At 70.2% G+C, this 15,615-nt stretch overlaps 5 protein-coding genes across 5 annotated transcripts; 4 read left to right on the plus strand and 1 right to left on the minus strand.

The window, feature by feature from the left end:
* Positions 1–3,010: 3,010 nt before the first annotated feature.
* RHOBADRAFT_64338 (uncharacterized protein) lies at positions 3,011–3,493 on the plus strand. Its single transcript, XM_018418468.1, has one exon. It carries the CDS (start codon positions 3,031–3,033, stop codon positions 3,433–3,435), a length of 405 nt encoding a protein of 134 aa, XP_018274189.1. The 5' UTR covers positions 3,011–3,030; the 3' UTR covers positions 3,436–3,493.
* A 164-nt stretch (positions 3,494–3,657) lies between these two features.
* RHOBADRAFT_50649 (uncharacterized protein) lies at positions 3,658–5,053 on the plus strand (the record flags this gene model as incomplete). Its single annotated transcript, XM_018415427.1, has 7 exons — positions 3,658–3,859; positions 3,946–4,063; positions 4,131–4,277; positions 4,340–4,504; positions 4,586–4,706; positions 4,776–4,861; positions 4,935–5,053. The coding sequence occupies 7 exons, from the start codon at positions 3,658–3,660 to the stop codon at positions 5,017–5,019; spliced, it is 924 nt and encodes a 307-aa protein (XP_018274190.1). The 3' UTR covers positions 5,020–5,053.
* Positions 5,054–7,877: 2,824 nt separating this feature from the next.
* RHOBADRAFT_32780 (uncharacterized protein) lies at positions 7,878–8,848 on the plus strand (the record flags this gene model as incomplete). The annotated part of the gene is made up of 4 exons (XM_018413055.1): positions 7,878–7,919; positions 7,989–8,137; positions 8,204–8,443; positions 8,516–8,848. Coding segments are annotated over exons 2-4 (696 nt in total), but the record flags the coding sequence as incomplete, so codon positions are not given.
* An 853-nt stretch (positions 8,849–9,701) lies between these two features.
* Positions 9,702–10,963, plus strand: RHOBADRAFT_50651 (uncharacterized protein). The gene is made up of 2 exons (XM_018415428.1): positions 9,702–10,112; positions 10,187–10,963. The coding sequence occupies exons 1-2, from the start codon at positions 9,713–9,715 to the stop codon at positions 10,930–10,932; spliced, it is 1,146 nt and encodes a 381-aa protein (XP_018274192.1). The 5' UTR covers positions 9,702–9,712; the 3' UTR covers positions 10,933–10,963.
* A 598-nt stretch (positions 10,964–11,561) lies between these two features.
* RHOBADRAFT_50652 (uncharacterized protein) lies at positions 11,562–15,287 on the minus strand (the record flags this gene model as incomplete). The annotated part of the gene is made up of 3 exons (XM_018415429.1): positions 14,279–15,287; positions 12,330–14,209; positions 11,562–12,249 (listed from the first exon to the last, which is right to left on the minus strand). The coding sequence occupies exons 1-3, from the start codon at positions 15,272–15,274 to the stop codon at positions 11,562–11,564; spliced, it is 3,564 nt and encodes a 1,187-aa protein (XP_018274193.1). The 5' UTR covers positions 15,275–15,287.
* Positions 15,288–15,615: the final 328 nt, after the last annotated feature.

Below are 15,615 nucleotides of genomic sequence, written 5' to 3' on the forward strand. Positions count from 1 at the left end.
TCCGGCAGGGCAGCATCGAGCCATGCAGCAGGGCTATGCGCCCGCGCGACCGCCTGCAGCCCTTACATCGCCCGCTGCACCGCCCAGCGTCACCCGCGACGAGGCAGCACGAGCAGAGCTCGCCGCAGCCCTCCTGAGTGCGTGGTCGGCTTCTCTCGTCTACTAGAAGTACCCTGACTTTTGCTCCCACAGGCCACGACCTCTCAGACGAGCCGCTCGACCCCTCCCTCCCCATCCTCTCGTCCGCCGTCCTCCAACCCTTCCGACACCTCCTCGATCGCCCTGCGCCCAGCCCACCCTCCCTGTCCGGCAGCTTCGAGCTCGTCGACGCACTCGATGCGCCCGAGGGCCGCGTCCTCCCGGGCCAGTACGCCGCGCCGAGCGACGCCGCCCTGAGCGACGCCGGCAGCCCTCTCGCACGGCGCGCGAGCCTGGCGGGCTCGGCCGCGTGGAGCGCGCACGGCTTCGACGCCCCTCCAGAGCCGCTCGAGCTGAGCGCCGACGAGGAGGAGCGCCTCGCGAGCGAGTGGGGCCTCGACGAGGCGCTGTCGAACGCGGCGTCGGACGATGGCGCAGGGCGGCGCCGCGGGTCCTCGGCGGTCCTTGAGCCTACGGCGTCGGCTTTCGGGGTATCGCGCGCGTTCAGCGCAGGCGCGGCGGCGGCGGCGTCGTCGGGCACGTTCGGCGCGGCTCGTCGCCACGGTCCCGGCGCTGGGCTCGACGACGAGGAGGACGACGACGCGCTCGAGGTGCTCGAGACGCGCTCGATGCCCGACGCGCTCAACCACGGTCGTCCCCTGTCGTTCGCCGAGTCGATCCTCGACGGCGTCGAGCAGCGCCTGGCCGCCTCGACGAGCGGCCACGCGTCGTCGACCTCGCCGCTCGTCTCGGTCGAGGCCGCAGGCGCGGCGACGAGCGAGGGCGAGTCGAGCGCGCCGCGCATCAAGATCCTCGAGCGCACGCCAACGCAGCGGCGACGGCTCGGGCAGCGCTTGCGCACCCAGAGCCTCGGGCCCGCCGCCGGCATGAGCTCGTTGCCGAGCCTCGCCGACCTGTCTGGCGACGGCTCGGTCGGCGACATCCAGACCCTGAGCAGCGCAGGTCGCTCGGGTCTCGCCGTGCGCGACTCGTTGTTCCTCGGCCCCGCCTCGTCCGGCCTGACGAGGCAGGGGTCGGCCGCCTCGCCCCGCATCTCAACCGCCATGTCGAGCAGCCGCGGCTCGACCGACCTCGACAGGGTGTCGTCCTTCCGTCCCGACTCCCGCCTGTCCCTTGCCATCCCTCCTTCTCGCTCTGACGAGCTCGCCCACCCCGACGACCGTCCCTCGACCTCTCCCACCCTCTCGCGCGCCTCGCCGGGCTTCACCTCGCGCTTCGACCCGCTCGTCATCGCTGCACAGCGCGCCGAGCTCGCCAAGGAGCGCCCGGCGTTCAGCAACCCCGAGGCGGGCAAGCCGCCGCAGGTCGTGCTCCTCCCGGCACCGCTCGCGGGCCGGCCGCCGTCGCCGCCGCGGCGCGAGCGTGTCGAAGGTCCCGAGCCTGGAGGGCTGTCGGACGGCGACGACGAGGGGGACGACCCGGCGCAGCTCGAGGAGGACGGCGACGGCGCGGACGAGTTCGAGGACGCGCCCGGGTTGCGCAAGCCGCTGCACCCCGCCGGCGCGCTCTACGGCCGGTCGCTCATGGACGTCATGGCCGAGCGGCGTGCGCAGCTCAAGGCGCAGCAGCGCGCGTTCGTCCCGGGCAGCGACGGCCGCCGCGCCATGTTCGAGTGGCAGGCGAGCTCGCCCGCGCCGCCCTCGGACGCTGTCGCCGTCGAGCAGGAGCAGGTCGACGACGTGCCGCTCGCGCTCGTGCCGGCGGGCGGGCGCGGGCGAGCGCCGCCGCAGCGCGCGCTCGGCGCGTCGCCCGAGAAGGCGCGCGGCGCGCGCACGACCATCTTCGGGCCCGACCTGCTCTACCAGCGCGAGCTCGCGCGAGCCAAGGAGCTCGAGGAGCAGGAGCGCGTCGAGCGGGAGGAGGTCGAGCGGCGTGAGCGAGAGAAGCGCGAGCAGGACGAGAGGAAGAAGAGGAGGGGCAAGCTCGTCAAGGGGGCGAAGCGGCGCAGCCAGATGGCGCAGGACCAGGTGGCGACGGCCGCGCCGGCGCAGGAGTGGGAGCCGCCGGTGGCCGAGCTGCATCAGGAGGAGCGAGAGTGGGAGCCAGAGCAAGGCGAGGAGGTTGTCGAAGAGCTTGTCGAAGGTGCGTCCCCCTCCTTCTCTTCAGCCATCTTCCCGTACCTCGTCCTGACTCATCTCTTGTCGCAGCCACAACACGACGACACGCACCTGCCGCACCTCTCGACCGGCGCAACTCGCTCGCGCCGTCGCTGTCGATCCCGCTCGGTCTCGGCACCGGCCTCACGAGCTCTGCGTCCGGCGGCGACTGGTTCCCGGCTCTTGCCGACTCGACTCGCGCTCGAGCGGCGGGGAGCGACGACGAGGACGAGCAGGGCGACGCGTTCAGGCCGCGCCCGATCAGCTCGCTCGGCGGCGGCGGGTATTTCTCGGCCGGCGGCGAGGCGAGGCGGAAGAGCGCGTTCGGCATGTCGGACGACGAGGACGACGAGGTGAGCGACGACGAGGAGACTGGACCGACTCGGCGCACGGTGCGTCGCCACTGTCCTCCCCACGCTTCCCTCGAGCTTGACTGACATCCTGCATCCTGCAGCCTGCCGACGCTCAACATCTCGCGCCAGCGACCGGTGCCACCTCGTCCAACGCTCGAGCACCTCTCGACGGCCCGCGCTTGCCCTTCCCCGGCGACCCGTCCTCGCAGGGCCACGAGTCGCACGACCACCCCGACAGCGACGACGACGACCAACCGCTCGGCACTCGCTACTCGCGCCAGTCGCTCGCCCACATCCTTCCACCTGTCGACCACGGAGCCGCCGCCGACGACGACAGCGAGGACGACAAGCCGCTTGGCGCACGATTCTCGACGATCCAGCCCGTCCCGGACGAGGACGACATCCCGCTCGCGATCCGGCGCATGTCGCTCGCGCCGCAGCAGCGTCTCGAGGCGCCGACAGCGAGGCTGCACGCGCTCGACGACGACGGCCGGACCGTGTCGGACGAGTCGGACGACCGCCCGCTCGGCCTCAAGGCGGGCGGTCACCTCGGCGGCGGCGGCGCGCCCATACCCACCTATCCGTACCAGCAACATCCTCACGCGCTACCCGGCATGCCCCTCGCACCTGGCTACCCGCCCGTCGCCCGTGCGCTGCCCTACAGCCACTCGCACTTCTCGCTCGCCGCACCGACCCTTGCCGGCTTTGGCGGCGTCGCGCCCGATCCGCAGGCGCAGCTCGCGCTCGCGCAGATGCAGATGCAGGCGGCGATGCAGAAGCAGGCGAGCGACCCGATCGAGCGGTGGAGGAACGAGGTGGCGCCGTGAGCGAGTCTCGAGGAAGTTGACCGGCGCGCACAGACACTTGTTTCGCAATGCAGTCCTTGTAGCCCTGTCTTGGTCTCAAGCTTGTCGACAGCTCGAGAGCGAGAGGAAAAAAGGCACGCCGTCGCAATCGCTCCGGGTCGACCGTGCGGTGCTGTCGCGGCGAGCGCGGCGAGGGGAGGTCGCGCCTCGCCCTCCTCGCCCACGTCTCCCTCACGAGCCACCATGGTCCGCCTGTCAGCTTCGTGCGCCCTCCTGGCACTATCTGCGCTCCCGCTCGCCAGCGCAGGCCCGCTGTCCTTCTTCCAGGAGACGTCGCACGCCGTCGTTCGCTCCGGCCTGCGCAACATCCTCCGCCTCAACGAGACCCAGATCGACCGCATCCTCGCCACCGACGAGACGCCCCTCGAGCCTCACCCCTTTGCGTGTGCGTCCCACCCCTATCGCCCGCCGTGCCGTGGACGCCGGGACTGACCTCTCGTCCTCCTCCTCCCCCACTCGGCCGCGCTGCAGTCGACCTCACCGACGACAACTACGAGACGGTGCTCGGCACGGCGACGCTCGACAACCCGTTCGCGTCGCCCTTGCCCCGCGAGGATGTCTGGGTCATCACGGTTCACGGCCCTGATCCGTGCGTCCTCCTCCCCCTCCCTCGCCTCCTCGCCGAGCGGTGCTGACCTTTCCCTCTGTGTCCGCAGCGTGTCCAAGGTGTTCCTCAAGGGCATGGACGAGGTCGCCACGTACAACTCGAGCGCCGCCGGCGGCACCTTGCCCGCCAACATGCACTTTGCGCGCCTCGGGTACGCGAGGGAGACGATCCTCCCGACCCGGTGGTGGCTCTGGCGGTGCGTCCACCTCCTCGAGCGTCTCACGAGCGCGAACGGCAGCTCACGACCGCTCTCTACAGGACGCCCGTCATCGTGATCGGCACCAACCGCATGCGCACGCTGCGCTTCATCCGCCCGGGCAACGTCCGGCCCAACGTCGAGGCGCTCAGCGACATGCTCAGCAAGCCAGCCCTGTGGAAGCAGGTCGAGGTGTGGGAGGGCAGGCTCGCACCCGGCGGCTCCTTGTGCGTCCCACTCCCCCTCTCGCCGTCCCTCGTCTCGTCGTCGCCCTCGAGGACTGACGCCGCCTGGCCCCGCACACGCAGCGAGGACCGCCTGCATCGCCTCGCCAAGATTTGGGCCAAGATCCACCGCGAGTCGGCCAAGGTGCCCAAGTTTGCGCTGCTGGCCGTGAGCGGGTTCATCATGAACTTTGTCGTCTCGTGGGTGCGTCAGCCTTTCGCCATCTCCCTGCCTCTCGTCTGAGGGCTCGCTGACTCTCTTTGCGATGAGCAGTTCCACAAGGACGACGACAAGAAGCAGGCCGCGTTCAAGGAGAAGGTCGAGAAGGCTCGTCTCGAGCAAGCGGCCGCCGATGCAGCGTGCGTCCCTGCCCGTTCCTCTCCTTCTCCCACCCATTCATTCGCCTGACACCTCCTCTCTCGCGCGCAACAGGGCTACCGAGACGCCGACGGCCGCCGTGCCCAAGCCGCCAGCGACGTCGTCGCCGGCTCAGCGGAGGTCGAGCAGGCGCAAGTGAGCGAGGCGGAGGAGAGACAGGGAGCGAGGGTCCGGGCAGTCTCTGAGGGTCTGTTCTCTCATGGGTCCGTAGTAGCATTGCAAGCGCATCTGTGGCATCGTCGACCCTCAGCCGAGAGAGACTCGGTTGCTCGGTGTCGCCGCCGTCGCCGACGTCGAGACTCGAGAGACGACCACGCTCAACCCCTCTGTCGCCCACTCTCGCGCTCAAGCGCACGCTCGCTCGTCTGCTCAGCCTGCCAGCTCTGCAAGGACCCGGTCCACCATGCAGTGGGTCAGCAAGGTGCGTCGCCCAGTCCTCCCCCCTACACCCGAGCCGATGATCCTCGCGGCGGACGGCCCACCTCAGGAGGGCGACGACGGCTCGTAACGGGACACTGACCCTCTGTGCGCGTCCAGGCCGTCAACTACTACCAGTCGGTCAATCCGTCAACGCTCACGGGCGCCATCGACGTGATTGTCGTCGAGCGCCCCACCGAGTCCGGCGACGTCGAACTCGCTTGCTCGCCCTTCCACGTGCGCTTCGGCAAGCTCAGCGTCCTCCGCCCTGTCGACAAGAAGGTACGCTCCGCCCCTCCCACGTCGTCGTCCTCGCGGCGGCAGAGCTGACTCTCTGCCTCCTCCCCTTCCTCTCCCGCTCCCTGCCGCCGCCGCCCCTCGAGCAGGTCCGCATCACGGTCAACGATGAGCGCGTCCCGTTCTACATGAAGGTCGGCGAGACGGGCGAGGCCTTTTTCGTCTTCGAGACCGAGCAGGACGTGCCCGCCGACATGCAGACGAGCCCGCTCAGCGGGCCCGTCTCGGACGACGGTCGCAGCGATGGAGGGGTCCGTCTACCTCTCCCTGTCTCTCTCGAGTCTTGCGCACGTACTGACTCACTCTTGCCGAGCAGGACATGGAGCCGCTCGACCTCGACGCCCCTGCCGACGAAGCAGACGAGGACCGTGAGTTGCCCCTTGCGCCCACGCAGTACTACCCGAGCTGACACCCACTCTTGTTGCAGAGTTCAACACGCCGACACCGTCCCACCCTTCCTCCCCCGACTCGTCCCGCTACACTTCGCTCGCCGGCACCTCTGCGGGCTCCCCAGCTTCCGCCTTTCGCTCTTTCCCCGCCACGCCTTTCATGCCCAACGTCTCTCCCCTTCCCTCGCGACATGGCTCGATCGACTTTGCCGCCAGTCCGCCCCTAGTCGAGTCGCCCGTCCACGAGGACGGCCCGGCCTCGAGCCAGAAGGTCCGCGACGGCAACGGTCGCTGGCTCGGGCGCCACGTGCCCTCGCCCGTCGAGCGCGGCGTCGAGAAGGTCGCCGGTGTCGGCGTGTCGGCGCTGCAGCGGCCGCTGCAGGGCTTGCGGGACGCGCAGCTCAAGGGCCGGGTCCAGGAGGAGGGCAGCGGCGGCGCAGGCGAGGGCGGTCGCCCCCGGCCACGGCGGTCGCTGCGGGACGAGAACGACCTCAAGGGCGAGACGGCGACGGTCCCGCAGCCGGACGAGACGATGCGCGCACAGCTCAACGGCCTCGACCTCGACGCCGACGTGCGCGACGGCCAGAACGACCCGGACGAGAGCGAGCAGACGGGCGACGCCGTCATCCGCGCCGCGCGCCACCGCGACGCCGACATGCGCGCCCTGCTCCTCTCGAAGGAGGGCGCGCACGCCGCGGCGGCCGACGGCACGCTCGACCTCGCCGCGCGCGACTTCAAGCCGCTCGAGCACGACGGCGAGGTCGGCGCGGCGCCCGAGCAGTCGGGCGCGCTCATGCTCGACATGAGCGGGTACAAGGTCCCCGGCGAGAAGAACGGGCTCGAGGACAAGGCGACGAGGGTCGAGCAGGAGCTCGAGGGGTCGGTCGACCTCGTCCTCGACGAGAGTGCGTCCTCTCGTTCACTTTCTCTCCCTCTTCCTCCCACAGTCGCGTACTGACACGCGCACGTCCGAGCAGAAGCCGAGAAGGACATCATCGCGTTCACGCAGGCGCTCCTCCAGTCGACCGACCCGACCACCCTGCGCGACTTCTTCGAGGACGACGAGGCGGCTACCGACGTCGACGCCGTTCCGCCTATCCCTCCTCTCGACCTCGACGACGCCTCTTCCATCGCGAGCGAGCGCAAGCCGCCGACGCCTCGATCCCGCCTCAGCTCGCGCGCGAGCTCGCCGCCGCCGCGACCCGTCATCCTCCAGGAGCTCAACGCGATCCGTGCCGAGGTCGACGGCCCAACTGCGCCCGAGGAGAGCGTCCTCGTCGCGACGTCGACCCTGTTCACGCTCAAGACTGGCAGCCAGCAGCACGTGTTCGAGTTGAGCCTGTGCGGCAGCGAGGGGTTCGAGCAGCTCGACAAGGTGCGTCTGCTTCTCGCCCACTTCCTCGTACCCGTTCCCTCTCCTGACATCGTCTTGCTCTTGTCGCAGAACACGTCCGGGCGCCTGTTCCGCGACTCGCAGCTCACGTACCGCGACTTTATGGAGCAGGAGGCGATTCCCGACAGCCCCGACCTCGTCATCAAGTACGCCGGGCGCTACCTCACGTGGGACAACGCGTCGCCCGTCCTCGCGTCGCTCGCCGTGTACCGCAAGTCGCTCGTCGAGCACCCTGAGCTGCACCGCTCGATCGACGAGTCGACCCAGCCGACCAAGGCGAGCGGCCGGCGCGGGTGGGGCCTGTGGTGGGGCCGCAGTCGAGGTGGAACGGCGCCGCCCGAGGACACGCAGACGGCGTCGAGCCTGCCGGCGACGGCGCAGGCGAGCCCGCCGACGAGCCCGCCCGACTCGCCGAGGTCCGAGCCCGCGCTCGACGCGCCGACCGCTCAGCAGCTCGGCGACGAGCACGACGGCGACGAGTTCCCGCCCGAGGACCACACCAAGCACTACGCCAAGACGCTGCGCCTCACCTCGGACCAGCTCGTGCGTCCCTCTCTCCCTTCTCCCTTCTTCGCCCCTCGCCGACGACTCACCCTCGCGCCCGGCCCGCAGCGAAAGCTCAAGCTCAAGAAGGGCATGAACCAGATCTCGTTCACGGTCCGCTCGTCGTACTCGGGCTACGCGACCTGCACCTCGCGCATCTTCCTGTGGGACTCGGACTTCCGCGTCGTCATTTCCGACATTGACGGCACGATCACCAAGTGCGTCCCGTCCTCCTTGTCCCTCTCCTACGTGAGAAGACGCACTGACTCGCTCGGCGCACGCAGGTCGGACGCGCTCGGCCACGTCTTCACGATGATCGGCCGCGACTGGACGCACCTCGGCGTCGCCAAGCTGTACACCGACATCGCGCGCAACGGGTACAAGCTCATGTACCTCACGTCGCGAGCGATCGGGCAGGCCGACACGACGCGCGAGTACCTCAAGAACATCAAGCAGAACGGCTTCCAGCTCCCCGACGGCCCCGTCATCATGAGCCCCGACCGGCTCATGACCTCGCTCCACCGGTGCGTCCCTCCTCTCGCGCCCCATCTTTGTCGTCGTGCAGGTCCCTGACCGACGTGCTCGACCCGCCGCAGCGAGGTCATCATGCGCAAGCCCGAGGTGTTCAAGATGGCGTGCCTGCGCGACATTGCCCGCCTGTTCGGCGAGCGCTCGCCCTTCTACGCCGGGTTCGGCAACCGCATCACGGACGCCCTGTCGTACCGCAGCGTCGACATCCCGTCGTCGCGCATCTTCACAATCGACTCGAACGGCGAGGTCAAGATGGAGCTGCTCGAGCTCGCCGGGTACAAGTCGAGCTACATCCACATGACGGACCTCGTCGACCAGATGTTCCCGCCCATCAACCGCAGCGCCGCACCCGAGTACACCGACTTCAACTATTGGCGCGCGCCCTTGCCCGCGTTCGATTTCGACATCCCGGAACTCGCGCCGCCGTCGCCGGCCCTGTCGGCGCGCTCGGACCAGTCGACGAGCCGTATCTCGTTGACGCGCCTCGGCAGCCTCGCGAGCTCGCTCTCGCGCCGGTCGTCGCGCGGCGCGCTTAGCAACGACGCCGCGTCGGTCACGAGCGCCGGCGCGCGCACGGCCCGCGGCGCGACGCCGTCGAGCCCGTTGCTCCAGGCGACGGTGCCCGAGGTCGGCCTCGACGGCGAGGAGGAGTACGACGACGACGACGACGAGGGCGGCTATGCCGGGCGGAGCCGCTCGTCGTCGATGCCGGGCAGCCTGCCGAACGAGAGCGACTTTGAGCGGTATCGGGCGCAGGCGACGGCGGGTCGGCTCAACGGTGCGGCGTCCGAGGCCGAGGCGTACAAGAAGAAGGTGCAGGGCGTGCACGACGACGGCGACGAGGACTATGACGAGGACGAGGCGCACGAGGACGAGGGCGAAGAAGGGCCCGACGATTTTGGCGACCAGCTCGACTTTTCCAGCGTGCCTGTGCGTCCTCTTCCTCTCTTGTTCTCTTCCTCAAGAAGATGACTGACTCTGTCGTCCTGTTGCAGTACCTCTGAGCGCTTGGCCACGCCGCACCCTCGACCGCCGCCTCGACAGACACTCTTCCCGCCTTCCTCGTTCCTCTCTCTCTCTCCGCCGTGCCGCTCTCCCGATCTTTCGTGCGACTCGACGACGTTCCTCTGTTGTAGCTGTAGACCCTTGGCAATGCAGGACTCTCTCAGGACCGAGCCTGTCTCTCTCTCTCGCCGCAAACACGCCCAAGTCGCTTCGCCGCTCGCTCCTTGTCCCTCGTCCGCGCTCCCTCGCCTCGCACCATGCGAGCTCCAGCCTCGACCTACGCTGCACTGTGGCTCGCTGCCATCACCGCGCTGCTCTCGTGCGCGGCCGCACAGCGCTCTGCGCCCGACGCGGGCGTCATCGCCTCGGCCGTCCTCCCGCCCTTCCTTGCCGCCGACATCCCGCCCGTGGACCCCGAGTCGTGGGCCCTCTTGCTCGAGCGTGCTCGCAAGGCGGCACAGAGCGAGCTGCACGCCCAGGAGAGGCCCGAGGGCGTCCAGGTCGTCCGCGAGACCTTCTTCGTCCCGGCGACCAAGGTGGGGGAGGAACGCAGGAGGGACGCTGGGGCTGCAGAGCCGGCGGGCGCGGGTACGGCCAACAAGGTGCAGGAGCAGGTGGAACCGGCCGACATCCTCAAGACGGTCGGCAAGCTCCGCGGTGCGCCTCGTCGTCCTGCTCCCTCCTCCCTCGCACCCGACTCGACCTGACCTGACCCTCTCGTGCGCAAGCAGCTCTTCGCCCACTGTACACTTACGCCATCCACCACCCCTTGCGCTTCCTCTACACCTACGCCCTCGTCCCGCTCGCCACCCTCCTCTACTCGCTCCTCGTCGCCCTCGCCTCGATCCTCCTAACCCTCCTCGCGGCCCTCCTGTCGCCACTCGCCTTCCTCTTTTCGACCCTCGTCCTCTCCCCCATGTCTCTCGCCACATCCATCATGACGGCCCTCGCCCCGCTGTGGTACGCCCTCGCCGGCGCGCTCGCATGCGGCACAGCGTGCGGCGTCCTCGCAGGGCTCGTCGCCGGGCGCTCGACGCGCGCCGCTCTCGACGAGACGCTCGGCGTCGCGACGAGGGCCGGCAGATGGCTCGGCGTCCTGCCCAAGGCGGCGGGCGAGGCGCGCCGCAGCGGCAAGGGCGGGTTCGGCGACGGCGCCAGGTTCGAGCGCTTTGCGCCTCGAGCGGCCTTGGGCGGGCGCAGCAGTGGGGTGTCGAGCCTCGGGACCTCGTCGTCGGCGTCGACGGGGGCAGCAAATGCCGGAGGAGCGAGCGCGAGGAGCCGGGGCAAGCGTCGTGCGCTCGACCGCGGCGCGCGTGGAGGACCGAGCGCGTCCTCGTCGAGCGGTGGCGGCAGGGAGGAACTCGAGGGCCCGTCGACCGGCGAGGAGTGGGACGAGGAGGACGAGGCGCTCGGGCCGCAGACCGTCACGCGGCCGACCGGCAACGACGGGTGGAGAGCGCGCAGGGTCCCGTACTAGCCTCTCGTGTAACCGCTTTTCTGTTCGCGTCGTGCCTCTCTCGCTCTCCTCGCGACGACAAAACCGTAGAGCGAAAGCGAACGACCGGCGTATGGTTGCAAGTGGACGGATAAACTGACGAGAGGGGGACGAGAAAGCGCGCAGGCAGGGAGAGGGGAGGAGAGAGCGAGAGGAGGCGATGATGCCGGACGAGGAGAGGAAAGTATGCTGCGGATGACGATACGCGAGGGAGGGAAGGCAGTCATGCAGAGAGAGAGTGAGAGAGGGGGCGAGGCGACTACTAAAGCAGGGCGAGGAGGGAGAGGAACGACGAGGCGAGATAGTTAGGGATGCGCAAGCGCAAGGCAGGGGTATGAAAGGGAGTGGGGGGTAGGGGAAGGGGGGCAGGAACGACGCGTACGAGGGAGCAGGACAAGAATCAACAACGAGGGGAAGGGAGGGGGAAGGGAGACGGAGGCGCGCCAGGACTGATAGAGAGAGAGAGAACGAGAACGAGAGACGGCGGGCACGACGAGGATGACCATGGGGTGTGTGTGTGCGGCGATGGCGACGACGTGCTGAAGTAGGCGCCGATGAGGAGGCGAGGTAGTACAGGGTCGGTACATGCAGGGAGAGTTGTGCGACGAGGCTCAGAGATCGACGCTGAAGGGCGAAAAGGCGCCGCCGTAGGCCGACGACGGCGAGGCTGGTGCGGCCGAGCCGGCCGACGCGAACGTGTTGCTGCGGGCGCGGCCGATGCCGCCGCCGCCGCCGCCGCCGTAGTCGCCGGGCGAGGCGGCGCTGTACGACGACGAGCGAGGGTACGCCGTCTCGCCGTAGATGGGGTCGGGAGGGCGGCGGTGAGGGTCGCCGCCGACGACGAGGACGGCGTCGCTCGAGAAGGCGCTCGACGAGCTGACGTAAGGCGACGAGCCGTAAGCGCCCTGGCCGAACACAAGGCCCGCCGGCGACGAGTGCTGCTGGTGGGCCGCGAGGACGTAGTGCGGCGGGCGCTGGTCGATGAGCTCGGGCGGCGGGAGCGCCGGCTGGCCGTTGGACCGGACGCCGAGCGGGTTCTTCGAGTAGCTGAGGCGGATGCCGCCCTTGACGAGGCCGCCGAGCGTGTGGCCGTACAGCTCCTGCATGGCGCGCGTGGCGTGCGCCGTGTCGAAGAACTCGACAAAGACGATGGGCCCGTTCGACTTGTAGCGGAACTGGAGGCGGCGGTAGCCCGGGCAGCGCGAAAAGGCGTTGCGCAGGCTGTCCTCGAGGTGCGACGCCGAGAACGGGCCCGTGAGCGAGGGCAGGACCGCCGGGAGGCCGCCGACGTAGAGCGTGCTGTGGGCAAGGGGACGAGGGTCAGGGTCGTACTCGTACGGGCGAGAGAGGCGAGAAGGAAACGAGAGAAGCGGACGCACTTCTTGGGCGCGTTCATGTCGGCCGGGTTCTGCGTCCTCAGGGCGGCGAGGGCACCGCCGAGCGTCGACGACGAGAAGCTGCCCGTCGGCGAGCCGAGAGGGTGCATCGCCGCCTGCCTCGCCGCCGCACTCGGCACGGCGCCAACGACGGCCGTCGCAGCCGAGGCCGCCGCGGCCGCGAGTCCAGGCGAGAGCGGCGCCGCGCCCGGTCCCGGGCTCGCGTACGTCGAGTACGGGTTGGGCGCGCCGACGGGGCCCGACATGCTCGCGTACGACGCCTCACGCGAGCGCGCGCCGCCCGAGACGCTGCTGCCGGGCCCGCCGCCGCCGATGCTGCGCAGGTCGGGCGACGGGTACGGCGCGTTGGACGCGGTCGCGTTCGAGCCGATGCCCTCGTCGAGCTGCTGGAGCATGCTGCGCTGCGAGCCGAGGCCGAGGCCGACGCCGGGAGCGGCCGAGGGCTGGTGCGGCGGCGAGGACGACGACGTCGACGCGGGCGCCTGCGCCCAGCCGGCCTGCTCGTTCGGGTACGAGGCCGACGCCGGGTCGTCCTCGAAGTACTCGCTCGCGCGGCGAGCCTGGTACGCCTCGGTCGCCGCCGCCGCCGCCGAGTCGGCCGAGGTCGACGCCTTGACGAGGTTCTGGCGGGCGATCTCGGCGAGCACGGCCGGGTTGAGGTTGCTCGACTGGGCGAGCTTCTGCAGCGTCGCACTGTCGAGCGACGAGAGCGGGATCGACGGGCCCGGCGCCGAGGACGATGACGTGGCGGCGACGTCCGGCGCCGCCGACGACAGCGACGACGGGGCCTGCTGCACGGCGACGGGCGAGCCATGGAGCGCCGAGTAGACGTACGGCGACTGCTGCTGCTGGGCCTGGGCCGAGGCATGGCCCGAGGCCGAGCCGGGCGCCGTCGTGCCCGCGGCCGACGAGCTCGTCGTGCCGCCGCTGCCCGAGCCGCTGCCCGACATGGCCGTCGCCGTGACGAGCACGTTCTTGCGCATGTGCAGGTTCTTCTTGGCCATCTCGGCCTTGAGGACCGACCCGCGCTCGTAGTCGACGCGGCGCCCGTTGAGCGTCTCGCGCGCGGCGAGCGCGTGCTGCCGCGTGTCGAACCGCGCGAAGCCGATGATCTTGCGCACGGCCGTCGAGGCGGGCGTCGACGTGCCGTTGGCCGACGCCGTCGCGCTGAGCGGCGTCGAGGCGCCCGTCGCGTGGCCCTCGTGCGCCGTCGCGAGGTACGGCGGGCCCGGGTACGACGACGACGATGACGAAAACGGCTCGTCGGGGCCGCCGCCGCCGCCGCCGAGGGCAAGACCGGCGAGGCCCGAGCCGCCGCCCTCGCTGCCGGCGACACTGCCGTCGCGCGGGTACGGGAACTTGAGCGTCGCCGCCTCGAAGCCGTCGGCGAACGCAAACATGTTGGTGAACTCGCGCTCGGTCATGTCGTCCGGGAAGCCGACGACAAAGATGGTCGACACGTCGGCCTGCATGGCCGCGTCGTACTGGGCGACGGCCGCCGACGCCGAGTCGAGCCCGGTCGACGACGAGTAGCCGTGCCCGTTGAGGCCGTAGCTCTCGCTGCCGGAGCGGTCGCGGTACTCGACCGTGTAGGGTGCGCGAGGCGGACCACGCGAGACGAAGAACGTCTCGCCGCCGAGGCCGTGCGCGCCGCGCGAGCTCGACTCGCTCATGGCGGGCGCGACGAGCGGGGCCGACGACGACGACTCGGCGTAGTGCGAGAAGCCGTGCTGGGACGCGTACGACATCGCGTAGTGCGGCGTGTGAGGCGAGGTGGTCGAGGAATGGGAGGTGAGGGAGGGAAGGGCGCGCTGCTGCGCCTGAACGGCGTAGCTCGACGACGCCGCCGAGTTCCAGCTCGCCTGCGAGCGCGAGTACGAGAGTCAGTGACAGTCGCTGATACTGTCCAAGGCGAGAAAGAGCCGACGCACCTCGCGCTCGCGCGGGCTGATCCACGAGCCGCCCGAAGTAGACGTCGGGGTCCCGCCGCCGCCGCCCTGCTGCTGCTGCGCCGACGACGACGCCGACGAGGGCGCGAACGGCGCGACGTGCGGGCTGAGTGGGCTGCCGACGAGGGCCGTCGACGAGAAGGACGACTGGCGCACGGCGTACTGGGCGAGCGACGAGCGGCGCGGCGCCGTAGGCGCGTCCGACGACGACGACGTCGGCGGCGCCGACGACAGGCTCATGGTGCGCAGCGACTCCCAGCGCTCGTCGTGCTCGTCGCCCTGGGCTTCATCTCCTCCGCCGCCGAGCTCGCCGCCTTCGTCCTGGCCGTACAGCTCCCTGCGCCCGCCGCCGGCCGCCCTCGCCGTCAGGCCGAGCCCCTGGACGTGCGACTCGGCGACGCCGCGCCGCAACTTGTCGTCCTCGTTGCTCGACGGCGGGCTGACGCTCGTGCCCGACAGGGCGCGGCGCGGGTGCGGGCCGAGCAGGTCGTCGTAGTCGAACGCGGCGGCCGAGCTGAGGCTGCTCGACGCGTACGGGTGGTGCGCGACGAGGCGAGGCGACGCGAGCGAGTCTTGCGAGGTGGGGCCGCCGGTGCTGCCGCTCGGGTGCGACGACGAGGTGGATGAAAGGGCGCTCGGCGGACGAGGGTGCGACGACGAGGAAGGCGACGAGATGCCGGCGGACGACGCGGCGCCGCTCACCGACGGGTAGGGCGACAGGGAGCGCTGCGCCGAGTCGAGCGGGCGCGAGCGGGCGTCGTCGTGGGCGTGGCTCGGCGAGAGGTGCTGCTGGCGCTCGCCGAGCGAGATGCCGCTGTCGCGCGACGAGCGGGCTCGGAGGTGCTGCTCGCTCTCGTCCTCGTCGTCTTCGAGGCCGCCCTCGATGCCCTGCTCGAGCTCGTGCTGGGTCCAGGACGATCCCGCAGGCGTGAGGGGAGGTGGCGAGGGTGGGCGGTGGAACGAGGGCGAGTCACGCATGGCGGTTCTCGAGGGTGGGAGCGAGGGTGGAGGGAGGGTCGACATCGAGGTGGTGGTGCTTGTCGATGTCGCGGCCGAGGACAAGGGGCCTGGCGAGGGCGAGGGCGCGAGGCGTGTGCGGCGACTGCGCCGGACGGGAGGACCAAGGGAGGGCGACTTCGTCTCTGGTGCGGGAGAGGAAGGGGGAGGAGGAAATACTGGAAGCACACCTCTTGATGACCTTGATGTCAACGGTCTTGCCAGTAGGTATGGATCCATTGAAAGAGATGATGGAGATGGCAAGAAGGGGCGGACGAAGTGGACCGCGCGGCGCGAAGCTTCTGCAGTTGCTACTCAACAAA

This window comes from Rhodotorula graminis (genome assembly GCF_001329695.1).
Source record: "Rhodotorula graminis WP1 unplaced genomic scaffold RHOBAscaffold_1, whole genome shotgun sequence".
Taxonomy (NCBI): domain Eukaryota; kingdom Fungi; phylum Basidiomycota; class Microbotryomycetes; order Sporidiobolales; family Sporidiobolaceae; genus Rhodotorula; species Rhodotorula graminis.

Bases quoted from the DNA above. Each gene is read 5' to 3' on its own strand.
- RHOBADRAFT_50651 (XM_018415428.1), top strand. From the start codon at position 9,713: ATGCGAGCTCCAGCCTCGACCTACGCTGCACTGTGGCTCGCTGCCATC. The intron at 10,113-10,186 runs GTGCGCCTCGTC...GTGCGCAAGCAG, and splicing joins GACGGTCGGCAAGCTCCGCG to CTCTTCGCCCACTGTACACT.
- RHOBADRAFT_64338 (XM_018418468.1), top strand. From the start codon at position 3,031: ATGTCGCTCGCGCCGCAGCAGCGTCTCGAGGCGCCGACAGCGAGGCTG.